Below are 19250 nucleotides of genomic sequence, written 5' to 3'. Positions count from 1 at the left end.
ATATTTCGATGTATTTGAAAGATAACTATTTGTAAAATCAATTTTTTACTTGTAAAACCAAAAAACGAAAAATAACAAACTTTTGTAAACGAATGTAATATGTAAAATAAAGCCGGTGAGAACCGGTGACCGAATAAATACTGAAATTACAACATGAACTGAACATTGTAAACTATAGATGGATAGCAAATAAACTTGTATCGCAATGTAAATTTTATGCCGTTTTAATGCAAACCGTGCAAGCCATCAAAGATCTAGACCATCTGAAAACAAAGAAAAAGGTTGAAAATTCATCATAAGTTCACCTAACTTGGGTTTTAGAAACGCTTCGAAGATGTAGTTACGTTCTTAACTAACTAGATCTCATGGAAATCGTTTCCACCTTTAAAAGCTTTTTCATTAAATTAACTACAACTTTTTTCCTTTCTGCTGCTTCGATTTGATGATAGCAATACGCCAATTATAGTACATTTCGTACCTAGGACTAGAAGTCTCTTTTAGCGTGTCCAGGTCTGGAATCGAATACGCTAAAAAAGACTTTTAGTCCGTAGTACGAATAGTATTCTTCGTATTGGACGGAGAAAACGTGCGACGAAGTCGCACTTTTTGGGTCCTAGGTATGAAAAATATGTTTCATAGATCACTTGAATTCGACTAAACTCTATCAACCAAAACCAACTTACAATTGGGAATTTGTTTTTTTATCCAAGCAAATATGTGAATTTCTAATTGATCGGTGATCAGCAGAATGTGAGGATAGTATCATTGCAATTAATTTTGGTTGAGACTTTCAAGCGTGATAGTTGGGTTGAATTGTCTTTAGAACTTAAGACACTGAATAAATTATCAAAGACACCAAGATAACAACAAACATTGGACCGATTGAACTTAATAAAAAAGATTCCGAAATCTATTGACGAATGTAATCAGTTAAAAAATATTAACAGAGATTGAGGTTATATTCAGTAAAACGAAACTGAGAGAAGTAGATTTTTTATGAACTCATTTCGAGGTTGATGTCTTACCGGCAGGTACTATACAGTTTTTCATCACCATCCACGTATTTGTAAAGAAAGCCAACATTTTCTTAAAATTTTATCGTAAAGCAAGTATTTTCGCATATTTTTTTTTGTCTTTTCATTTCAACTGATATGTCAACACTGTGAAACGCTACTAACGTCAGTCATGGTGCAACACACAGGTTTGGTACCTATGATTGTAGTGGTAATGATTTTTTCTTTATTCAAATGCGACCCCCGTGGTATGTACAGTTTAAAGAAACATAGGCCTTAATTTTCTTGTACGTACCTTCACTAATACTAATGAACAATGAAGTCCCGTAACGTGTCCATGTAACGATAATCCATCTTCAGAGATTTTTCTTCAATTGATTTTTTGTTTGTTTGAAAATATGTTGAATAACTTCCACTAACTTTCACCTGTAATACATGTCCTCTATGTGATCTTAGTCTTCAAGAAACGGTAGGCTTTTAATAACTAAAATTGTTACTTCTCCAGGAGAAGTTCTCATGTTTAAAGTTTTGTTGATGTATTTGAACAAAATCTGTTACCTTAATGATTTTAACATTTATTTTGCTATCGTATAAGACAATACTAACCCTCATATAGTCACTGTTGTCGATGTAAGATCAAAAGCCGTTTCCAAAAGGGTGTCATTCAGTTCAGTTTTTAAAATGACAATAGAAAGTTTCAATTTGCCTATTTTCAGAAAAAATGAATAGGATTTATTGCTCACGAGCAGAACAGCTCAGACAGTAAAATTTAAGAATTCAAAACATTACTCGATTGATTCTAACTCTAGTGTTCAAGTTCGAGTTCTTCATAAAACAATTACAATTGCTAAAAGTTTCCTGTGTGCAGAATGAGCACCAGCTGAATATAACCAGCTGGTGTACAAACAAAAACACTTTGTATTGTATACTATTCAAAGACAACCTACACACAGTGCATTTCTACGTTAACGTCTTGTGTTTTGATTGTTTATCATACAATAAGTATGTGTTAGTAGATCCAGTAGATCCATGATATTCAGCTGGTGTTCATTCTGCACATAGGAAACTTTTAACAATTGTATTTTTCCTATTGAGCACTTTACTGTTAGTTGACTTAATTTTGACCACTATCGGAAAATGCAACAGTAACTGCATTAAATCATAGTCATTAGGAAAAACTTGTCAAAATTTGGAATATTGTGAAAATTTGGGAAAACTAAAGAAATTGGAAAAATTTGGAAAAATTGGAAAAATTTGGGAAAATTAGAAAAATTTGAAAAATTTGGGAAAATTGGAAAAACTTGCGAAAATTGGAAAACTTTGGTACGCTCAAACGAAACAACCTTCGAATATTACCATCCTTTTGCTTCTAGTTGTCGCGTTGTTCTGTTTAATATACAGTAATTAGAACAAATTAGTTGATCAAACATAACTCAAATTCGAAAAACAAAATAGAGAAATTTGCCTCACTTTTTCATTAAACATCACGTTCCATTTAATCGTTCACAGTTTGCTGAAAAGCTTTCTGTCTAAACAGTTAAAGATATTCGAAATATTCTTAATTCCCGATAATCCATCGCTCTCCATTCAGTTTTCAGTTGTGACTCTCAACTAAAGTCTGCGCTCATTACGAAAGTTAAATTTTGATTTAGAGGCCAGTTGTTAATAAGTGTCGCAAGTAAAGAAAAGTGAAGTGACTCTTCCCAGAACATAACTCGTACTTTCATTACGATCGGACCGTTACACACGTTTTAAAAATGAAGAATCGCGTTAATCCGTTTAATTTCGATATAAACATTCGTTTTACGTAACACATATTTACTGTAAATCCGAAAATACTATCATCACGATTCTTTCGATAGCCTTCTTTTTTCCCTACCACAGAATATGCGTATTCCAATTTTTAAAGTACATTTCAATATAGAACCCAAACAGTACCCAAAACACCAAAGAAAAACATTGCACAATTTAATGTGGACGCTCTCGATCTTAATATCCACATTAACAATATGTGAAGCAAACAATATTAACAACGGCCGTATAATTACGAAATGATTTAATATAACAACAAAAATAATAATAATATGTGATATTCGTTCACCTATGGAACGGTTATGCATAAACCGAGAGAGAAGAAGAAGAAGAAAAAAATAAGCGACACCGAGCAAGACGATTTTTGTATCACAGAATGATGATGGTCTTAATAAATGGATATAATTCTGATGCTGTTCATATAAAAAAGCATGAGAGGTTTGTAAGAAACAAAATGCCCTAAAGGTGAACCTGATGCTGAGTGGATATATATATATATATATATAAGTGAAGTATGAATATGCAATACTTGTTCATTGACACACAATTATTTCTTTCTTTTATATTTTAATCTTCAACTGGTTCTGTTCAACGTTATATAGAGGTAAACATGTGAAAACAAAGTGCATGGAATAATTTTTTATGTCTTTTGCAAAGCGTATAAAGCTCAAGTTAATTTTTCTACTTGTATATTATATGGAAACGTGTAACAATGTAAATGTAATGGATACATATTTTGTTGCCTACAGTCGAATTAATGACTTATCATGCAATAAAGTGAGTTAAATTCTTTAATTTTTTGGGCTCTGTATATACAGGGTTTTCCATATGAAAGACCCCTAATGTATATTATTTTTCTCGACCTCGTTTACGGCCATTTCCGTTCCGTAGAACAAGAAGAACGCGGTGTTCTTTATTGAGTTAATCTTTCTTTTTCGGTCGCTGGAATGCCTCGTCTTTGTTGAATTCAATGGGGAGACAATCGTTGTATTGGCACAGACCCAACTGCATTATATTGCGTGCTGCGTTGCCGTCTCGGTTCCAATACAAATGCTTTAGCGTTGCCGTTGTATTAACTGTGTAGGTGGTTGATTTTAGTTTAATACGCGCAGCCATTCTCATCTTATCGCCAAACGACCATCGTTTTGTTCGTTCCATTGCAACTCGTTGCGCCCTCTCGAACTGTGTCGGTTTGGGATAATCTTCTGTGATCGGAATCATTGCTTCTGCGATAACTTTTTTCCGTTGGTATGTCGATACTAGATTCGTTGACGTGGAATTCTCAGCCAGCTTACAATTATGGCATAATTTAAGCCGTTCTTTAGAAAACTCTACATCGTCGAGCGTTTGGTAGCATCGACTACACTTCTTCGTTGTACAATATTCATCGATGGTGGCGTCAACATACGTTTGCGGGATCTGCTTCAAATAACGGACGATTGGTGCATTTCCGGGTGACCGCCTATGACCTTTGATTGTTGAATTTGCCGGTGTTGAACAGTTGCCCACGAAGACTACACGTATTTTGCTCGGTTGTGTCGTTGCTTTGTCGTGAACGTTTATGTCGCCAACAATCTCCTTTGCCATTGCCATCATTTGCTTTTGCGTCGAACGAAACTTATCGAACTTTACGTTTGTTACCACTCGTTGCATATATGTGGCTGTGCCCTCGTTGAACCATTTCAGTCTGGAATCCAGAAATTTGATATAATCAGGTGATCGTTGCGATGGCTCTATGGGTTGGCTTTGTCTATCCTTCTGGTAACGTTCATCGAATTCTCCATGCAGTTTCTTGCCTTTTCGTTGACGTCTAGCGAATCCTGTAGTCAAATTTCATAATGTTAAAACCAATTGAAGATAATCAAAAAATCAGGAGAAGGTCTGAAGATGCTTACCTGCTTTATAGTGGTAATCTTTCGATTTGTGCAACACATTGGACTCATGAACTTCGTAGCCGTCGGATGATTTGCTCCATTTCCGTATTACTGTCGCGGCAACATTGCGGACGCCTAAGTCGACACCAGAAACACTCAAATCTTCCATATTGGTGATGTTCGTCAAAGCGGAGACAATTGCTGGATCGGTTCTGGTTGAAACAGAAAATCATTTTGTGAGTATTTCGGCGATTTCATAGACTAAATGTGGTAAACTTACTTTATGGTCTTTGCGTTATCATCATCATCATCATCATCATCGTCTTCCGATTCAGACTCTGAATCTGAATCAATCACATCGTGTTTCCGTTTCCTATTGCTTGCCATTTCGAGAATTTCAGCTTTGGTGAGTTCTTTTTCTTTCCGTAGCTTGCAATATTGGATTGACACGTCGCTGCCGTTGGTCGTAATCCTTCCTCCAAATTTCTTCGTTGCCGTTTCCATTTTCTGAATGTTGAACAGGAAATACCAGAACGGATTCGTGGTTTTTCTATTTGGATCGTCGTCGATTTGGAGTTCCAAAAATTCGGCCTGATTCAGGATAGCCTTGAATTGTGGAAGGTTTTTCAGGATGTCGAACAATGCTTTCGTGTCAATTGGAAAGTGCATAGTGTGGAAGCTGTTTTGTGGCACGACTATGAAATTAGGTAGCTTTGCATAATGTGTTGCCTCTGGATCGATTTCACGTTTCTTTTTCGTCCCACCAGCCTGACGTTTGTTTTCAGTAGAAGATGGTTCTGGTTTCGACTCGTTTTTTCTTTTTCGTTTGCGTTTCCGTTTGCGTTTCCGTTTCTTTTTTTCCTTTATTATGCCGGCATGAATCAAAGTTTGTTTTCGTGACAAATTGATCTCGTATATACGACGTTGCAACCTTACCATTGCTGGAACCATTTGAAACCAGTTAAGACGTGGGCCATTGTTTTGTGTCTTCTTTTTCTTTTTCTTCGATTTCTTTGTGGTTTTCTTTGGAGCTGCACATTTCCGTTTCCGTTTCGGTTTTCCTAAGTCGTCATCACCATCCGCTTTAAAATCGTATCGAAGTCGTTCAAAATACGATCTGCCGCCATGATTGAAATTGGGAAATTGGCAAATTTTCTGCAATTCGCATATTAGCTCGTGCTGCACTTCCTCTGCTTGAGTGCATTTTTCCGAATCGAATAGGAATTTGATGGTGTGGTAGATTTTGTTGTTGATATCCTTTCGATTCTCTTTGCCACATACGTCCTTCTTCTTTTTCCCATCTCGTAGCTTGAAAGCTAACCATTTCCTTATTCGTGAATATAAATGAGTGGTTATATTCGTTTTGAAATTGGTCGCAAATGTATCCACAATCGAGTTCCACGCATTTTGGGACGTTTCCGTGAAATACGTTTCCACATCGTACTTTCTGCAGAGATCGAAGAACGTATTGTGTTTATCCGGTCGAGATTTCTTTGCTTTAGCAGTATTTCTTTGAAATTGCTTAAATTCCAAAATCATTTCTTTCCAATTGAACTCTTCTTCGAATATACGATCGATTTCGTTGCCGTTTTCTGGGTCGCTGATTGTGTTGTAGACGTCGAAGTAAACGAGGCTGGAAAACAAAATTGCCAGTTTGGACAATTCTACAGCCTGTTTGTTCATTATATCGAACACTTTCGTCGCAACTTCCGTCTTTTCCGTCGCTAGTGGTTCCAGTACTCTTTGCTTCTTAATTATCGTTTCACCGTCGATAATTAAAGGACGCAGTTTTTGCTTGACCGTAGCGATGTCGAATCTGTTGTTTGCATTCTGTATTCGTCGCCAATTGTTCGTGTCCGTCTCGATGGGTTTTTGCAAAGTTTCTTCGTGAGTCTTCTTGACGTGATTCTTTAGATTGAGGAACGCTGAATAATTGACGTTACAAGTGGCAAATGGACACGTAAATCGGCGTATCGATTTATCGAAAACGTTTCCGAGAAAAATGATTTCTTCGAGTTGCGTTTGTATCACGGCCCGGTTGCCATTTTCATCGTCGTCTTTTCTTTGCTGAGCTTTCGATGCCTTTGACCGTTTCGTTGACGTTGACCGTTTCGTAGTTGCTTCATCAGCATCACCAGCCTCATCAGCACTGTCTTGCTGCGTTTTCGTTACCTTTGACCGCTTCGATGCCTTTGACCGTTTCGTTGACGTTGACCGTTTCGTAGTTTCTTCATCAGCATCACCAGCCTCATCTGCACTGTCTTGCTGCGTTTTCGTTGCCTTTGACCGTTTCGATGCCTTTGACCGTTTCGTTGACGTTGACCGTTTCGTAGTTGCTTCAACAGCATCACTAGCCTCATCAGTGGATGCAGCACGTTTACGGTTGGACTGAACTGGCGTCTGCTTCACTTCAGGTTTCGTTGAAGTGGAGTGAGCCTTTTTGCTCGGTCGTTTCCGTTGCATCTGTTTTAGTTGCGCAATAGTTGCTTCTCCATCCGTGTCCCATTCGGATCCGTATTCCATAGGGGGAGGCGACTGTCGAATGGGTAATGGATGTGCCACTTCTTGCGTACTACCTGTTCGACCGCTACCAATGATGCTGGACGTGGTATTTCGGTGAGAGGTAATATTGATGGCTGGATTAGATGCAGCTGTAGCATTACTTGGCGATGAGGAGCGATCTTTTGTCGTTGTATTTAGGAGAGCGGCATTTATGGCAGCACTACTGACGGGTGGTTTCTTCGGAGCTGCAGCCACATTCGGAAGCTTCGGCGGCGAATCTAGAACGTTAACGTTAACGTTGCTACTGACGGGTGGTTTCTTCGGAATGACGTTCTTTCGTCGGCCTACTGCAGCCACATTCGGAAGCTTTGGCGGCGAATCTAAAATGTTAAATGGTTTTTTGTTAGTTTTCGGATTTGCATTATCAAGATTATTTCCAATTACTGTAAACTTTTTTCGTTGACACGAAATCATCGTCTGAATCTTTGCCGTTACCGTTACCGTTGCTTTGACCTGATAAGAAAAAGTTACGAATTTTTAGCAATTTCAATTGCACATTGTGAACAGATTTTCTTACCTCGTTTCTTCGGTTTTTTATTGCCTTTTTGCTGGCGTTGATGTTGCCATTTTCTTTGCCGTTTTTCAATGTCTGTGTCCGAGTCCGAACTTAATTCCTTTGTGTTTTTCATGTTAATTTATTTCTGTAAACATAGACACAATTATTAAATTAAGCGATGAATTTGAGGTTTATTGTTTAGGCTATAGTTTTTTGCCTAATATTTTTGGCTGGCTGTTTTTTATGCCTTTTTTTATACGGCTACAGTTTTTTGCCTAATATTTTTGGCTGGCTGTTTTTTATGCCTTTTTTTTCGGCTAAAGTTTTTTGCCTAATATTTTTGGCTGGCTGTTTTTTATGCCTTTTTTTATACGGCTACAGTATTTTGCCGATAATTTCTTTTTTTTTTTGCTTTTTTATTAGTTTTTTCATTATATTGATGTTATATTCAATATTCAGTTTCAAACTTTCCAAACTTTTACAAAGTATCAATTAGATCAATGACTTAATTCACTTTTGCCGAAAAATTGACAATTATTGTTAATTTAAAGCCAATAGAAAATCTATGGCACAATGTTTTAGATACTTTGTAAAAGTTGAAGACTGTAAGAAACTGAATATGATCACTTCACAAACACTTTTTCACACTTAGTCGAGACTTTCAACTGCCTTAACATGTAATAATTGTTTTTTTTTTTACGAAACCAGTCATCACTAGTTTGGTAAATAACTATTGTGCCACCGAGAATTGAAATACGACGGATTTCCACGTCGATAACTAGATTGAAAAGTGCACAATAAGTGATTGTTTATAATGAAAATTAAGATTTTTGTGCATTTGCCTACTTCAATTCTCGGTTGACACAAAACATGATGTGTTATACGTCCACGAACCAATTTTCGGTCGTCAAAAGACTTTGGTCAACAGTAGAACACAACATACTATTGTTACATGCTAATGCACTACTCAAATGCTGGGACATTATACGGAATTTCATATTTTTTTGATTTTAACTGTAATAATCCGAATTTATAAGTTATAAGTCAGTCACTTATAAGTTATAAGTCACATTGTTATAAGTCATAAGTCGACTACTTATAAAGTAAAAGTTATAAGTTCATAAGTTTATAGGTCAAAAGTTTACAAGTCGTAAGTTTATAAGTTATATGTCCCAAAGTGTGATGCATTTATAAGTGATTAGTAAGACAAAATTTAAAGTTCAAATACATCATTTTAATTTTTGCGCTAATTGAAAACGTAACAGATTTTGGTAGGTAACTTGACCAATGTTAGTGTTAATAAAAAAAATTGTCGCAGAAGACATGTGATTGACGCCATGTTGTCAAAATAAATTCTGGACCTGACATACAAACTGAGTATACCACGTGACATCCCAAGTATACAGCTTTAAGGTATACAACTCCAACCAATACTCTCTCTAGCAAACAAACCCTCAATTCTCTGTGTCAAATACACACATTATTTCTTTGTATTTTACAAACACAGTTTTACATTTTGACTGACTACGCTGTAGTTTACATGTAAATTCCATAGATTACTTGATTCTTTTACCACCTTAATGAAAGTAGTTTGTTTGGCAGAAGAACACTAACATGATTGTACATTGGCAAAGTTACCTACCAAAATCTGTTACGTTTTCAATTGGTTTCTTCCTCCAAGCAACGGTTAAGCCGAACAAAATGACATGTCTATCCATAGAACCATAACCACAACTTATTTTTCTTTGTTATTTTGACAATTGCATTGTTACTAGTGTTGAGGTTATGATTCTATGAATGACAGTTTGATATTTCATTTCACCTATTAGCACGCAAAAATTAAAAATTTAGAGATGTATTCGAAATTTATATTTTGATTTTTGTCTCACTAATAGAAGGTTTGCGCACTGTGACATATCTCACTTATAACTTATAATTATAAGTCATGTTCCCATATACAACACATGTAAACATGACTTATAATTATAAGTTATAAGTGAGATATGTCACAGTGCGCAAACTCTCTAATCACTTATAAACGCATCACACTTTGGAACGTATTAACTTATAAACTTACGACCTATAAACTTTTACTTTATAAGTAGTCGACTGATAACTTATGACTTATAGCTATGTGACTTATAACTTATAAGTGACTGACCTATAACTGAAATCGATTGCGTCACGAATACTTTTTCACACTAGAAAATGCGTTAAATTTGGGATGAATGTGGATTACGCGCTCGAACCATATAGATGGCGAAATTAGCTACAACATTCACCACAAATTTTTGTCACATTTTGTATGGAATTAGATGTTTGGACGCCGATTCTTGAAACTTTAAGAATTCGTAACTTGACAAAGTATTGGATGACGTGATTTGTTTTTGTTTTTATCAATGCATTTTATCAAATTTATGCTTACCTTCTTTGACCATATTCAATCCTAATTCCCTGAATCGCTAACAATAAAGTGAAAAATGAACCATCCAGTCAATGGAACGTTAAATGAAATAAATTTTACTCGATCAAAATGTGTGTACTGTTCATTTATGGAATGATTTGGTTTTGTCTTATTATTGTTAGCGATACGCCTAACGCTATCACTATAAGGTAATGTAGGAGGTACGATGTTCAATTCAATATTATTTACAAATGAAAGCTACACACGTTCGTATTCCGTTTTTGTTTCAGTGTGAAGCTAAAACTTGAAATCAGTTCACTATGAACTACTGAAACTGAGATTGAATTTAGAAATTGGAAAAAAAAAATTGAAGGCAGTACCTCCTACTTCTTTTACCTTGCCTAGCATACCCTACAGGTAAATTGCATTTGATTTAGCAATGTCAATATGTTCCATTACCACACACTAATGAAACATATTTACATCACCAAATCGAATGCAATTTACATCCCTAATACCCTAATGTATGCATGGCATACATGGAATTTGCTAAATGGGGAAAACTGTAATGTGCATGTTTCCCTGCCCTGCTCTGCTTCCACCTAAAGGCGGTGGAAACTTCAGAATTGGTTTCCTGAAACCAATGATTTGAGATATGGCAGCCTCCACCGTAACGGTAGCCAAGGTTAAAAACCTTGACCATTGTTCCGCCGGTGCAGGTGGAGGGGAGCTAGTGGTCGCCCTAAAGACCGGTCGGGTGCACATTTAGGCCATGAGTTTAAAAGGGAATGAAAAAGAGTTGGGGGGGTAACTAAAAGGAATGAGGCGGTTAATCTCTTAGACTAACACCGTTGGCGCATACCTTCATCATGTCGGGTATGCACATGGAAGGGAAAATCAATCTTAATTCAAAAACATTGTTCTCGTTGTGATCAGTTACCGTAAGGAAAAATTGAAGACAACGAGAACAAAGTTTTTGAATTAAAATTGATTTTCCATTCGAAATGTGAAAATATAAATCGAAGAAATTCTCAAATAGAATTTTTTGGAACGCGTCGAAAATGGCCGATTGAAACGAAAAATTTCTTCTTTTTTTTTAAACCGTTGTCTTCGATTCATATTTTCACAATTTTGCAATAAATTCACTGAATTCAATGAATTTATTGCAAAAATTCGTTCGCCAGACCTGAAAAAGAAAAGAAAAATTAAATTAAAAGTTGATACAAACCTCCGATCGTATTTGATGTTTCCTCCTTTACAAATCAATATGAAATGGCCGAGTCACCTACAAAAGTTGCTAAAAAAACATTCGAAGAGTGCAGGGTTGCATCAATAATTTCGATTATGAAATCGAATCAAACGCTACTGGCTGAGTACATGTACATGTTAGAAGAGAAATTTAGAATCCAGAGAGATTCAATCATTTTTGATTGTAACTAGTTAACTACAATAAGACTTTGTTTATCGGAAATATAATGTTCGACGCAAATATCAATTATTTTGCAATTGAAATCGCGTGTTTCTTTCATATCGTTCCATTGTTTCGTTAGGTAATTTGGTTCAAGGAGTACGGAAATGTACATTGTTGAGCTGTATTATTTACAGATTGATTGCCAATAAGTTGACAAACAATCAGTTATCGTTCATTTGGACAGCCCCAACCTTCATGCTGCTAATGTGTTGCATGGCAATTATTCAATTGTACATGCACACACACACGTGTGAGTCAAAGTGTCAAAAGTTTCAACTTTTCCATATAAACAATTGCTGGGTGACTGCATTTCAGTGGATCATTGCTCTGGTTTCCTAAAAAACGTTTGGCAGTACATCGTACAGGAGGAACAGAAACAGCAGGCTGTTGGCATTGAAAATCCCGTCACGAATCTTAAGGATCAATGGAGTGCGCGCTGTAAGAGATTATTTACTGTCTGACGAGGTGTTGGCAAACGTTTCCCGACATATTGGCACCAAGGATCTTATTTTAACTGCGGTAAGCTTTATCCGTAAATGAACATCCATCTCAGAAGTTGGACATGTAACTGGTGTTCAAGTTGAATTCACAAAGTATCTTCTGGTCATACAGGAATTCCCACCAGACAAATCAACTCTTGCCAACACGTTCAAAGCTGTCGTCGGTGCATTAAACAAATCATCCGGAAACGAAAAATCGTTTGAATTCGTTCGCGATTTTCTTTTCACACAACTGAATCAGAAGGACATCGAAAGTATGTGGGACATTGAACGACCAATCGAATTGTTGCAATAGTATTGTAGGGCGAACAAATTCGCCGAACCGGAACCGCAATTACTGAACGATGCCGGTAAAAATACAATTCTCGCAGTGTACCATGTCGGCATCTACTGTGATCGCAAAATGTTAGCGGCTGGATTTTGCTTTAACAGATTCTACGACATTGAGAATCCACGGCCGTACAATTTCAAAATAACTTTGAAGGAATTGGTGAATCCTAAGAAGTGGAAACGAGACAAAAACGGCGGTTTGATACTGAAAGATACCACAACATCAGGATCGTAAAATGTAACTGCACCACAACAGAAAGTCATTCAGCCCATCAAAGTTCCACTAGCAACATCGAAGGCGAATAAGTCCAAGAAATCGAAGAATTTTCCATCCGAAAAGAAAAATGTATCGGCAGCACAGAAGCAAAAGGGAGGGTATTCTGTTGTTGGCGAATGTGTTGAAAATGAACGAACAGAAACAGCAAAACAGTGGCACCCAGTCAATATTGAGTAAAATGTTTAAGTGACTTGCGGGGTAGGTAAAATAAAGTTCGACTTGTTTGTGATATCAAACCAAAAATTTTTTTTATTTAAAATTAACACGTTGGATTCACGGCACCGTCGTGGAAGTGAATCTAATCCAGTGGTATCTGTTTCTCAACCATCTGAAAGGAGAAATTTTATCAATTTTCTGTTGGATCTTCAGTCTTTTCACATGCAAAGTTGTTAGCTCGATGGGCAAGCGAAAATAATTTTGCAATAGAATTAAACTGCAAGCAGTGCAAGTACATTCATCCTGCGGCATTGTAAACAATCGATTATCTGTCTCGTGTGCAGGGCTCTGTATATATAACCAAAAATTATGAAAAAAAACGATACGAAACGAAAGAAACATTTGTCCTAAGTACACAGAAATTAAATTCAAAAAGTGTTGAAAACATGATGAATAATAAATGATCCAATTTATTTTTTTCATTCTTTAATTTAATTTAAATGCATGCTGTTAGTGCGCGTTGTTGTGTAATATCAACGCTTTATTTTCTGTTTTAATGTTGATGTGCCTGTAATTATCGAGAAAAGGAAGAAAGAAATCGAAAAGTTGAATGACATAGCGAAAAGAAACGTGAGTCAAATCATTATCTTACAAAAATAAAATAAAAAACGGGCAGACGTTTTTCGTGATAAGATTCGATTTTTATACTAAAATTTGTGGTGAGAAAATCGCAGATTCATCGTCACATTATTTCACTTAATTTTCTCCGGAAAGTACTTATCTACTACATGCTTTCGATTTCCTTATTACACTCGACATCGATAGGGGAGAAAAAAGAAATATTCTTCCCTCAATTGTCAGCTTTATTTTTGCTTATCAATAAAAGCGAGTTGGAGATTCCTATTGGTCAGTAAAATATTTTATTGCTTGCCCCAAGCGAAAATTGATTCTTACATATCAATTTGGCCCCTGCGAAAATGGTCGATTACATGAGGGATATTTGTGTGACACTATCGTCAAGGAATCTCTATTTTCGCGGGGTGCACAGTCATTCACGTAAAACGAGTTTTCGCGGAGAATGCATCATCTGAAATATTTAATGCCTTCCAACAGAAAAAAAGAAAATAATTATTGATGTTTTGTGTTTTTGAACACAAATTTTCCAGTGGCGTGAGTTGAATGTCGCAAAAGTATTTGAATTATTTCGAAAAGAAAATCACAAAACTGAAAGTGTCAGCCATTTTTTGCTCCAGCAATAAATTCAATGTTTGTAATGAACACATGGCAAACACTTTTAGTTGCGTATTTTTCACTTATATTCGAGAACACTAAACACTTTGCTTATGTTAGACATTATTCACTTCACTGCAAAATTTTTATTCAAAATAACGAAAACAACAAAATTAATGCATTATCCTGAAACGGAAAAACAATTCAGTGACAAGCCGACTGTTGTGACCGTTGTGACGTGTATTGAGATTACTGCTGTAACAATACCAACATAACATTAGTGTTGTTTTCGGGATTTTTTTCTTCGTAGACGTGTGAGCCAATTTCGGAGGGTTCGGCGGTATACTAGATTCGTTGTTACTGCGTTAAGGAATTGATATGTAAGAATCAATTTTCGCTTGGACAAGCAATAAAATAGAATACAGTGCAAGCTGCTGCCATGATTCATTACTTGGGGAAACAATTTTGAAACTCGCAACTCACGCGTGTGTGTTTAAGCGCCTCGGTTTGAAAACTGTTATTTTGACGCGGGTAGTTACATACCTCGCCTTCGGCTCGGATATGCAAACTCTACCCTTGTCAAAATAACAGTTTTCAAACCTTGGCGCTTAAACACACACTTGTGAGTTGCTTGTATCTTAAATTTGTTCCCCCATGTAATGAATCATTTTCGCAGCATGCACTGTAACCTACTATTCTTAACTGAACGAAAAATTCAATAGATTATGGAATTTATTCACTGCCTTAGGATTTTTTTAAAAATATGTTGAACCATATTTTCTCAACTGGAAATGCCAAGAGAAAATGACGTTTTATTGACATTTCTTCCCTCTTGTTTTGACAAGGGAAAAAACAGTTATTTGTACAAAGAGGGAAAAAGTTGAAAATTGCATTTCGAGGGTGTTGTCACAGGTCACTCGAGAAAATGCAACTTACAACTTTTTTCCAACCAATACAAGGGCCCTCTCAATAGAGTAAACTGACAAATTAAATGAAAAATCATATATTTAAATGTGTGTGTGACAGCTCCGTGTACAGACAGTTGAAAGCAAGGCTGTAATTTTTGGGGAGGTCACGCAGACACACCACACCCCACTTGATGATAGCATGGCGGATATCATACAAAAATTCACCTACTGTGATGATTGTCATCGCTGTGATGCTGTGTTTTTTATGTAAAATCATCAGACGTGGTGTGTTCCCGCGCATCTAATAAAATGGCGGTCTGCGTGACCTCCACAAAGTTTACAGTCTTGGTTGAAAGGGACTTTGAATGTCAAAAGTAAAGGGACTCATAACGTCAAAAGCAAAGCAAAGTTGACGTTTTCGTGTTAGTAGTTAGTGGTGTGTGTGATATAATTTTTCAATGAATTTCGGGTCATAATTCCTCTAGGTAGTCTACCTCTATGTTCACAACAAAGGCTTTTGCAGTTTCAGCGAAAGGGAGACTATTTTCTTGTCTGCGTTGTGAAAAGAAATTGTCTCTCCAACTGTCACCTTTGCTTTTGTTTTGAAAAACTATGTAACAAATTGATGTTTTTGTCCCGTGAAGAAAAACTGTGAATCACATCTCGCACACATAAAAAACGTTGGGTTGGCCTCTGTAAGGAAAAAGGAAATTCCAACTCCTATTTTCTTCCCTCTGTAAACCAATAACTATTAATTGTATGGCTACGCTGCTTGGTGAAAATGGAATACACCTAGCACAAACTAATGACTTTGGACAAATATTTGACAACACAATGTGTGAGACAAACTTTCAAAACCCTCTAAAAACCCTGTGCTTCCGCCGAATATTGTCATCATTCTTATTCTATTGGATATACAAAACAAAAATCAAAAGATAATTTCGACAAGAAACTGTCAAGGCATTCGGAGTCGCAAAACTTCACTCTTGTTGGAATTTATTATTTCCTCTTTTTGGTAAACAAATAACTATTTCATGCTTCGGGGTCGAAAGTGTAATTTATCTTGTAATTTTGTCCTTTACATGAAAACTTGTATCTGTTTTGGATGATTGGTCTTAAGCACTTTCGCTCCATCCTTTCTACATCTCGCGAAATTACGTAAAATCAATTCGCTCAATTTGGATCAATGATCCAGGACAGATAAGTAAATTACTAATTCACACCGTAGAATAATGGTGAATCAAGCAACGATGACAAAAACTTCCTATGACTTTTGCCTAGATTAAGATTGTTCTTGACGAGAGTTTTTCGGGACGAGTGAACCCTACAGAAAGATAGCAAAAGTAATATCTTGTGTGAACCACAATTACAATGCAAACAATTATTTGTGTGAGCGAAACACTTTTGTGTCAATTCCTGAAAAACGATTCAATGATATAAAGCTGTATCCATTCACAGTGGATATAATTTATATCCAATAAACGTGCCAACTCTGTGCAGTCATGCAGTCTTTAAACTCATAAAATCATTATGAAAAGGTATCAATATTTATGACGATCGAATTGAGCCAACAACTCTAGTTTCAACAAATCTTTTAAAAACTGTAATTATCCGCTTAAAGAAACTTATTTATTATTTTAATGGATGGTATAGCTCTTCAACAAATGTTTTTATTAGATTCGCTGTGTGTATAAGTGTATATATTGTACGGCAGACACAATGCAATTTATTTATTTAATGTTATGATGTATGATGCTGAGTCTATTTATTAAGAGTACGAACTAATGATGATGATTATTGATGATATGTGATCTTTCTGATTGAATTGATTCGCACGTACTATGTCATAGATATATCGTTCTTTCTTTCTTCGAACAAAATAAAAAAAAAATGAAATTAGGTTCATGGTTGGGGGACATCATTTTCGTGTTGTAACAGTTTTGAATTTAATGAAAAGTAAATTATAAATTGAACGTAAATTGGCCTACAATTTCTAAATCGATCGTTAATATACCTCGAAGTGTACTCAATTCTTGATCCATGAATACGGTTCTTAGTGTGATATTCCTTGACATAGTTAAAATGGGAAACTTATTACTGCGTTTTGTTGCACGGTGTGGGTGTCAATGTTATGCTGGAAAGGTTCTCCATCACAAGAGGATTCTTCGTTCTTCGGAAAAGTTTTGAGAATTTAAAATGACACGGACGCATGAAAGTTAAAGCGGCAAAGTCGCATTCAATTTTCCTTTGACGACTAACATTTTGTTAATTTTCACAAAAAATTAATAAAATGGAAATTATCTGCTATCGACTACGACGACCAGAATAAGCGACGACTTTGTTTGCTGCTCTTTTAAGTAGTGACTTGTATGATAAAAATATTGAAGTAATAGATTTGATGTGAACCACTAGTTGATACTTAAACAAAAGAAGTAGCAGAACTTACTGCCGTGTTATGCGAAAATGCGATTTAGTCTTTTTTGTTAGCTTTTAAAACCTTTTGATAGATTCATAGTGCTCTGAGCTTTATTTGAATTCTAATGCATTCTTCCATTGGAATTCAAAAAAAGGTTAAAAGTTCGTAAAGGATCAAAGTTAGGCTAACACACCTGGCAGTAGGTAATGATTTTTCACAGTGCAGTGAAAGTAGTCATTTTCTCAACTCAGCTGAAATTTCGGTAGAATTTGTTGACCTCGGGAAAAAGTAATAATTTTTTTTCGTGTGATTTGTGGCTATCACTCCTCTAAATATTGTTGCAGTTTTTAATTTCTAAAGGTTAATCATGGAGCTGTTCGTTATTCAAATTGAATGCCACAGCTAGGTTCTTAGAGTTATTTGTACTATTACTCGGCTATGGCTAACATTCGTATTAGGAAGTAGCTGCGGGAATGGACCGAGAAAACCACCCTTAAGACTTTTTTATTAAGGTTTTTTGTTGCTCGTCCTATACCGGACAAGAAACGCGCACTGAGGCCACCGATGGGCCTATTGTGCTCTTTGTTAGACCTTTTAGACTAATATTTCCTTCAACTTGAAGTGTACTGCAGAATCGCCAGTGGAGATGAATTTATGAAGGTATTTTATTTGCAAGTGGTGCACCCCTTCATCATTTTCTACGCATCAAAGTTTTGTAATGATGAAAGAATGCGTGTTATTCAAAGACTATTCTTATACCAGAACTATGTTCGAATGTCTTATATAGACGTTCGCTGATAAAATAAGCTAAACACGTCCCTGTTTGCACTAAATGCATAACGATAGAAGGAATTTTCCGTAACACGTCCTTCAGCACTGTAACTTTGTAAAATAATAAATGATATTTTCGATTGAGCTTCGTTACAAGCTGTATCCATTTCCACATTTGATGACGAGGCCTCATTTAAATTCAAAAATCTGAACACTTTTAGATGAAATTTTAGGATATTTTGGATTTATTCTTTAATGATCTCCAATTTTCTTAGAATTCTAGAGCTTGTCGATATCGCTCCACAGAACCTCCATTTGTTGAAATTCGACCACATATTTAATAATTTTCGTTCAAATTTATCATTTTTTGTAGCATTTTATGCAGCGCTACAGTGTAATTAAAAAGATGGTAATAAATTGAACGTTATTAGTTTTCGGTTAGGGCTCGGAACAGATTGTTCTGACCTGATCGGAAATCTGAAAATGACGAATCTGAACTTTTCAGATCAGATCAGATCAAGCTTGAATGTAATCTGATCTGATCTGAAAAATTCAGATTCCTCATTTTCAGATTTCAGATCAGATCAGGTTGATCTGATTCAATGCTTATGTTCGTTCCAGGGAAGACCTGACATGTTTAACGAAATGTGAAAGAGGTAGGCCTATACGAAAAAAAAAGCCGACTCGCACGCTTTTCTTTTTCACAACCGTTTCAATTATTTGTTGATTTCACAATAGGGCACGTTTTTCGTTGACACTTTCTTCACTTGGCAGCAATTTTCCTATAGCTGTAGCTGAATATGGCGCTGTTATAGTTTTCAGTATAAAACTTCAAGAAACGACCGTATTAAGCTATGAAAATAAAGATGTCGCTTTTGTAGTTTTCAGTATAAACTAGTACTGCGTGCCCTGCTATTGTAATAATTGCAAATCGTAGTTCATTTTATGTATTATTGATTCGTAGACAAGACATTAAATTCGTTTTATGCAATTCAGTGATGATATTTGCAACTTGCGCAGCTGTGTGCAA

General features: G+C 36.0%; 1 protein-coding gene, 1 long non-coding RNA gene and 1 pseudogene across 2 annotated transcripts; 1 reads left to right on the top strand and 2 right to left on the bottom strand.

Annotated features, from left to right (window-relative positions):
• Positions 1-3668: 3668 nt before the first annotated feature.
• Positions 3669-7370, bottom strand: LOC119085516. Its single transcript, XM_037195930.1, has 3 exons — positions 4980-7370; positions 4721-4911; positions 3669-4645 (listed from the first exon to the last, which is right to left on the bottom strand). Exons 1-3 carry the CDS (start codon positions 7220-7222, stop codon positions 3747-3749), a joined length of 3333 nt encoding a protein of 1110 aa, XP_037051825.1. The 5' UTR covers positions 7223-7370; the 3' UTR covers positions 3669-3746.
• A 54-nt stretch (positions 7371-7424) lies between these two features.
• On the bottom strand, positions 7425-7839 carry LOC119085189. Its single transcript, XR_005089250.1, has 3 exons — positions 7779-7839; positions 7646-7714; positions 7425-7581 (listed from the first exon to the last, which is right to left on the bottom strand). It is a non-coding gene; the product is annotated as an uncharacterized LOC119085189 (long non-coding RNA).
• A 4135-nt stretch (positions 7840-11974) lies between these two features.
• Positions 11975-12759, top strand: LOC119085187 (annotated as a pseudogene).
• Positions 12760-19250: the final 6491 nt, after the last annotated feature.

Source organism: Bradysia coprophila, unplaced genomic scaffold (genome assembly GCF_014529535.1).
Source record: "Bradysia coprophila strain Holo2 unplaced genomic scaffold, BU_Bcop_v1 contig_94, whole genome shotgun sequence".
In the NCBI taxonomy this organism is placed as follows: Eukaryota; Metazoa; Arthropoda; class Insecta; order Diptera; family Sciaridae; genus Bradysia; species Bradysia coprophila.
Note: the sequence above shows the minus strand (reverse complement) of the source record. Positions and strands in the feature narration are given on the sequence as shown.

Excerpts from the sequence above, each read along its gene's own strand:
- LOC119085516 (XM_037195930.1), bottom strand. The coding sequence starts at position 7,222 with ATGGAATACGGATCCGAATGGGACACGGATGGAGAAGCAACTATTGCG. Across the intron at positions 4,912-4,979 it reads GATAACGCAAAGACCATAAA|AACCGATCCAGCAATTGTCT; the intron begins GTAAGTTTACCA and ends TGTTTCAACCAG. Across the intron at positions 4,646-4,720 it reads AGATTACCACTATAAAGCAG|GATTCGCTAGACGTCAACGA; the intron begins GTAAGCATCTTC and ends ATTTGACTACAG.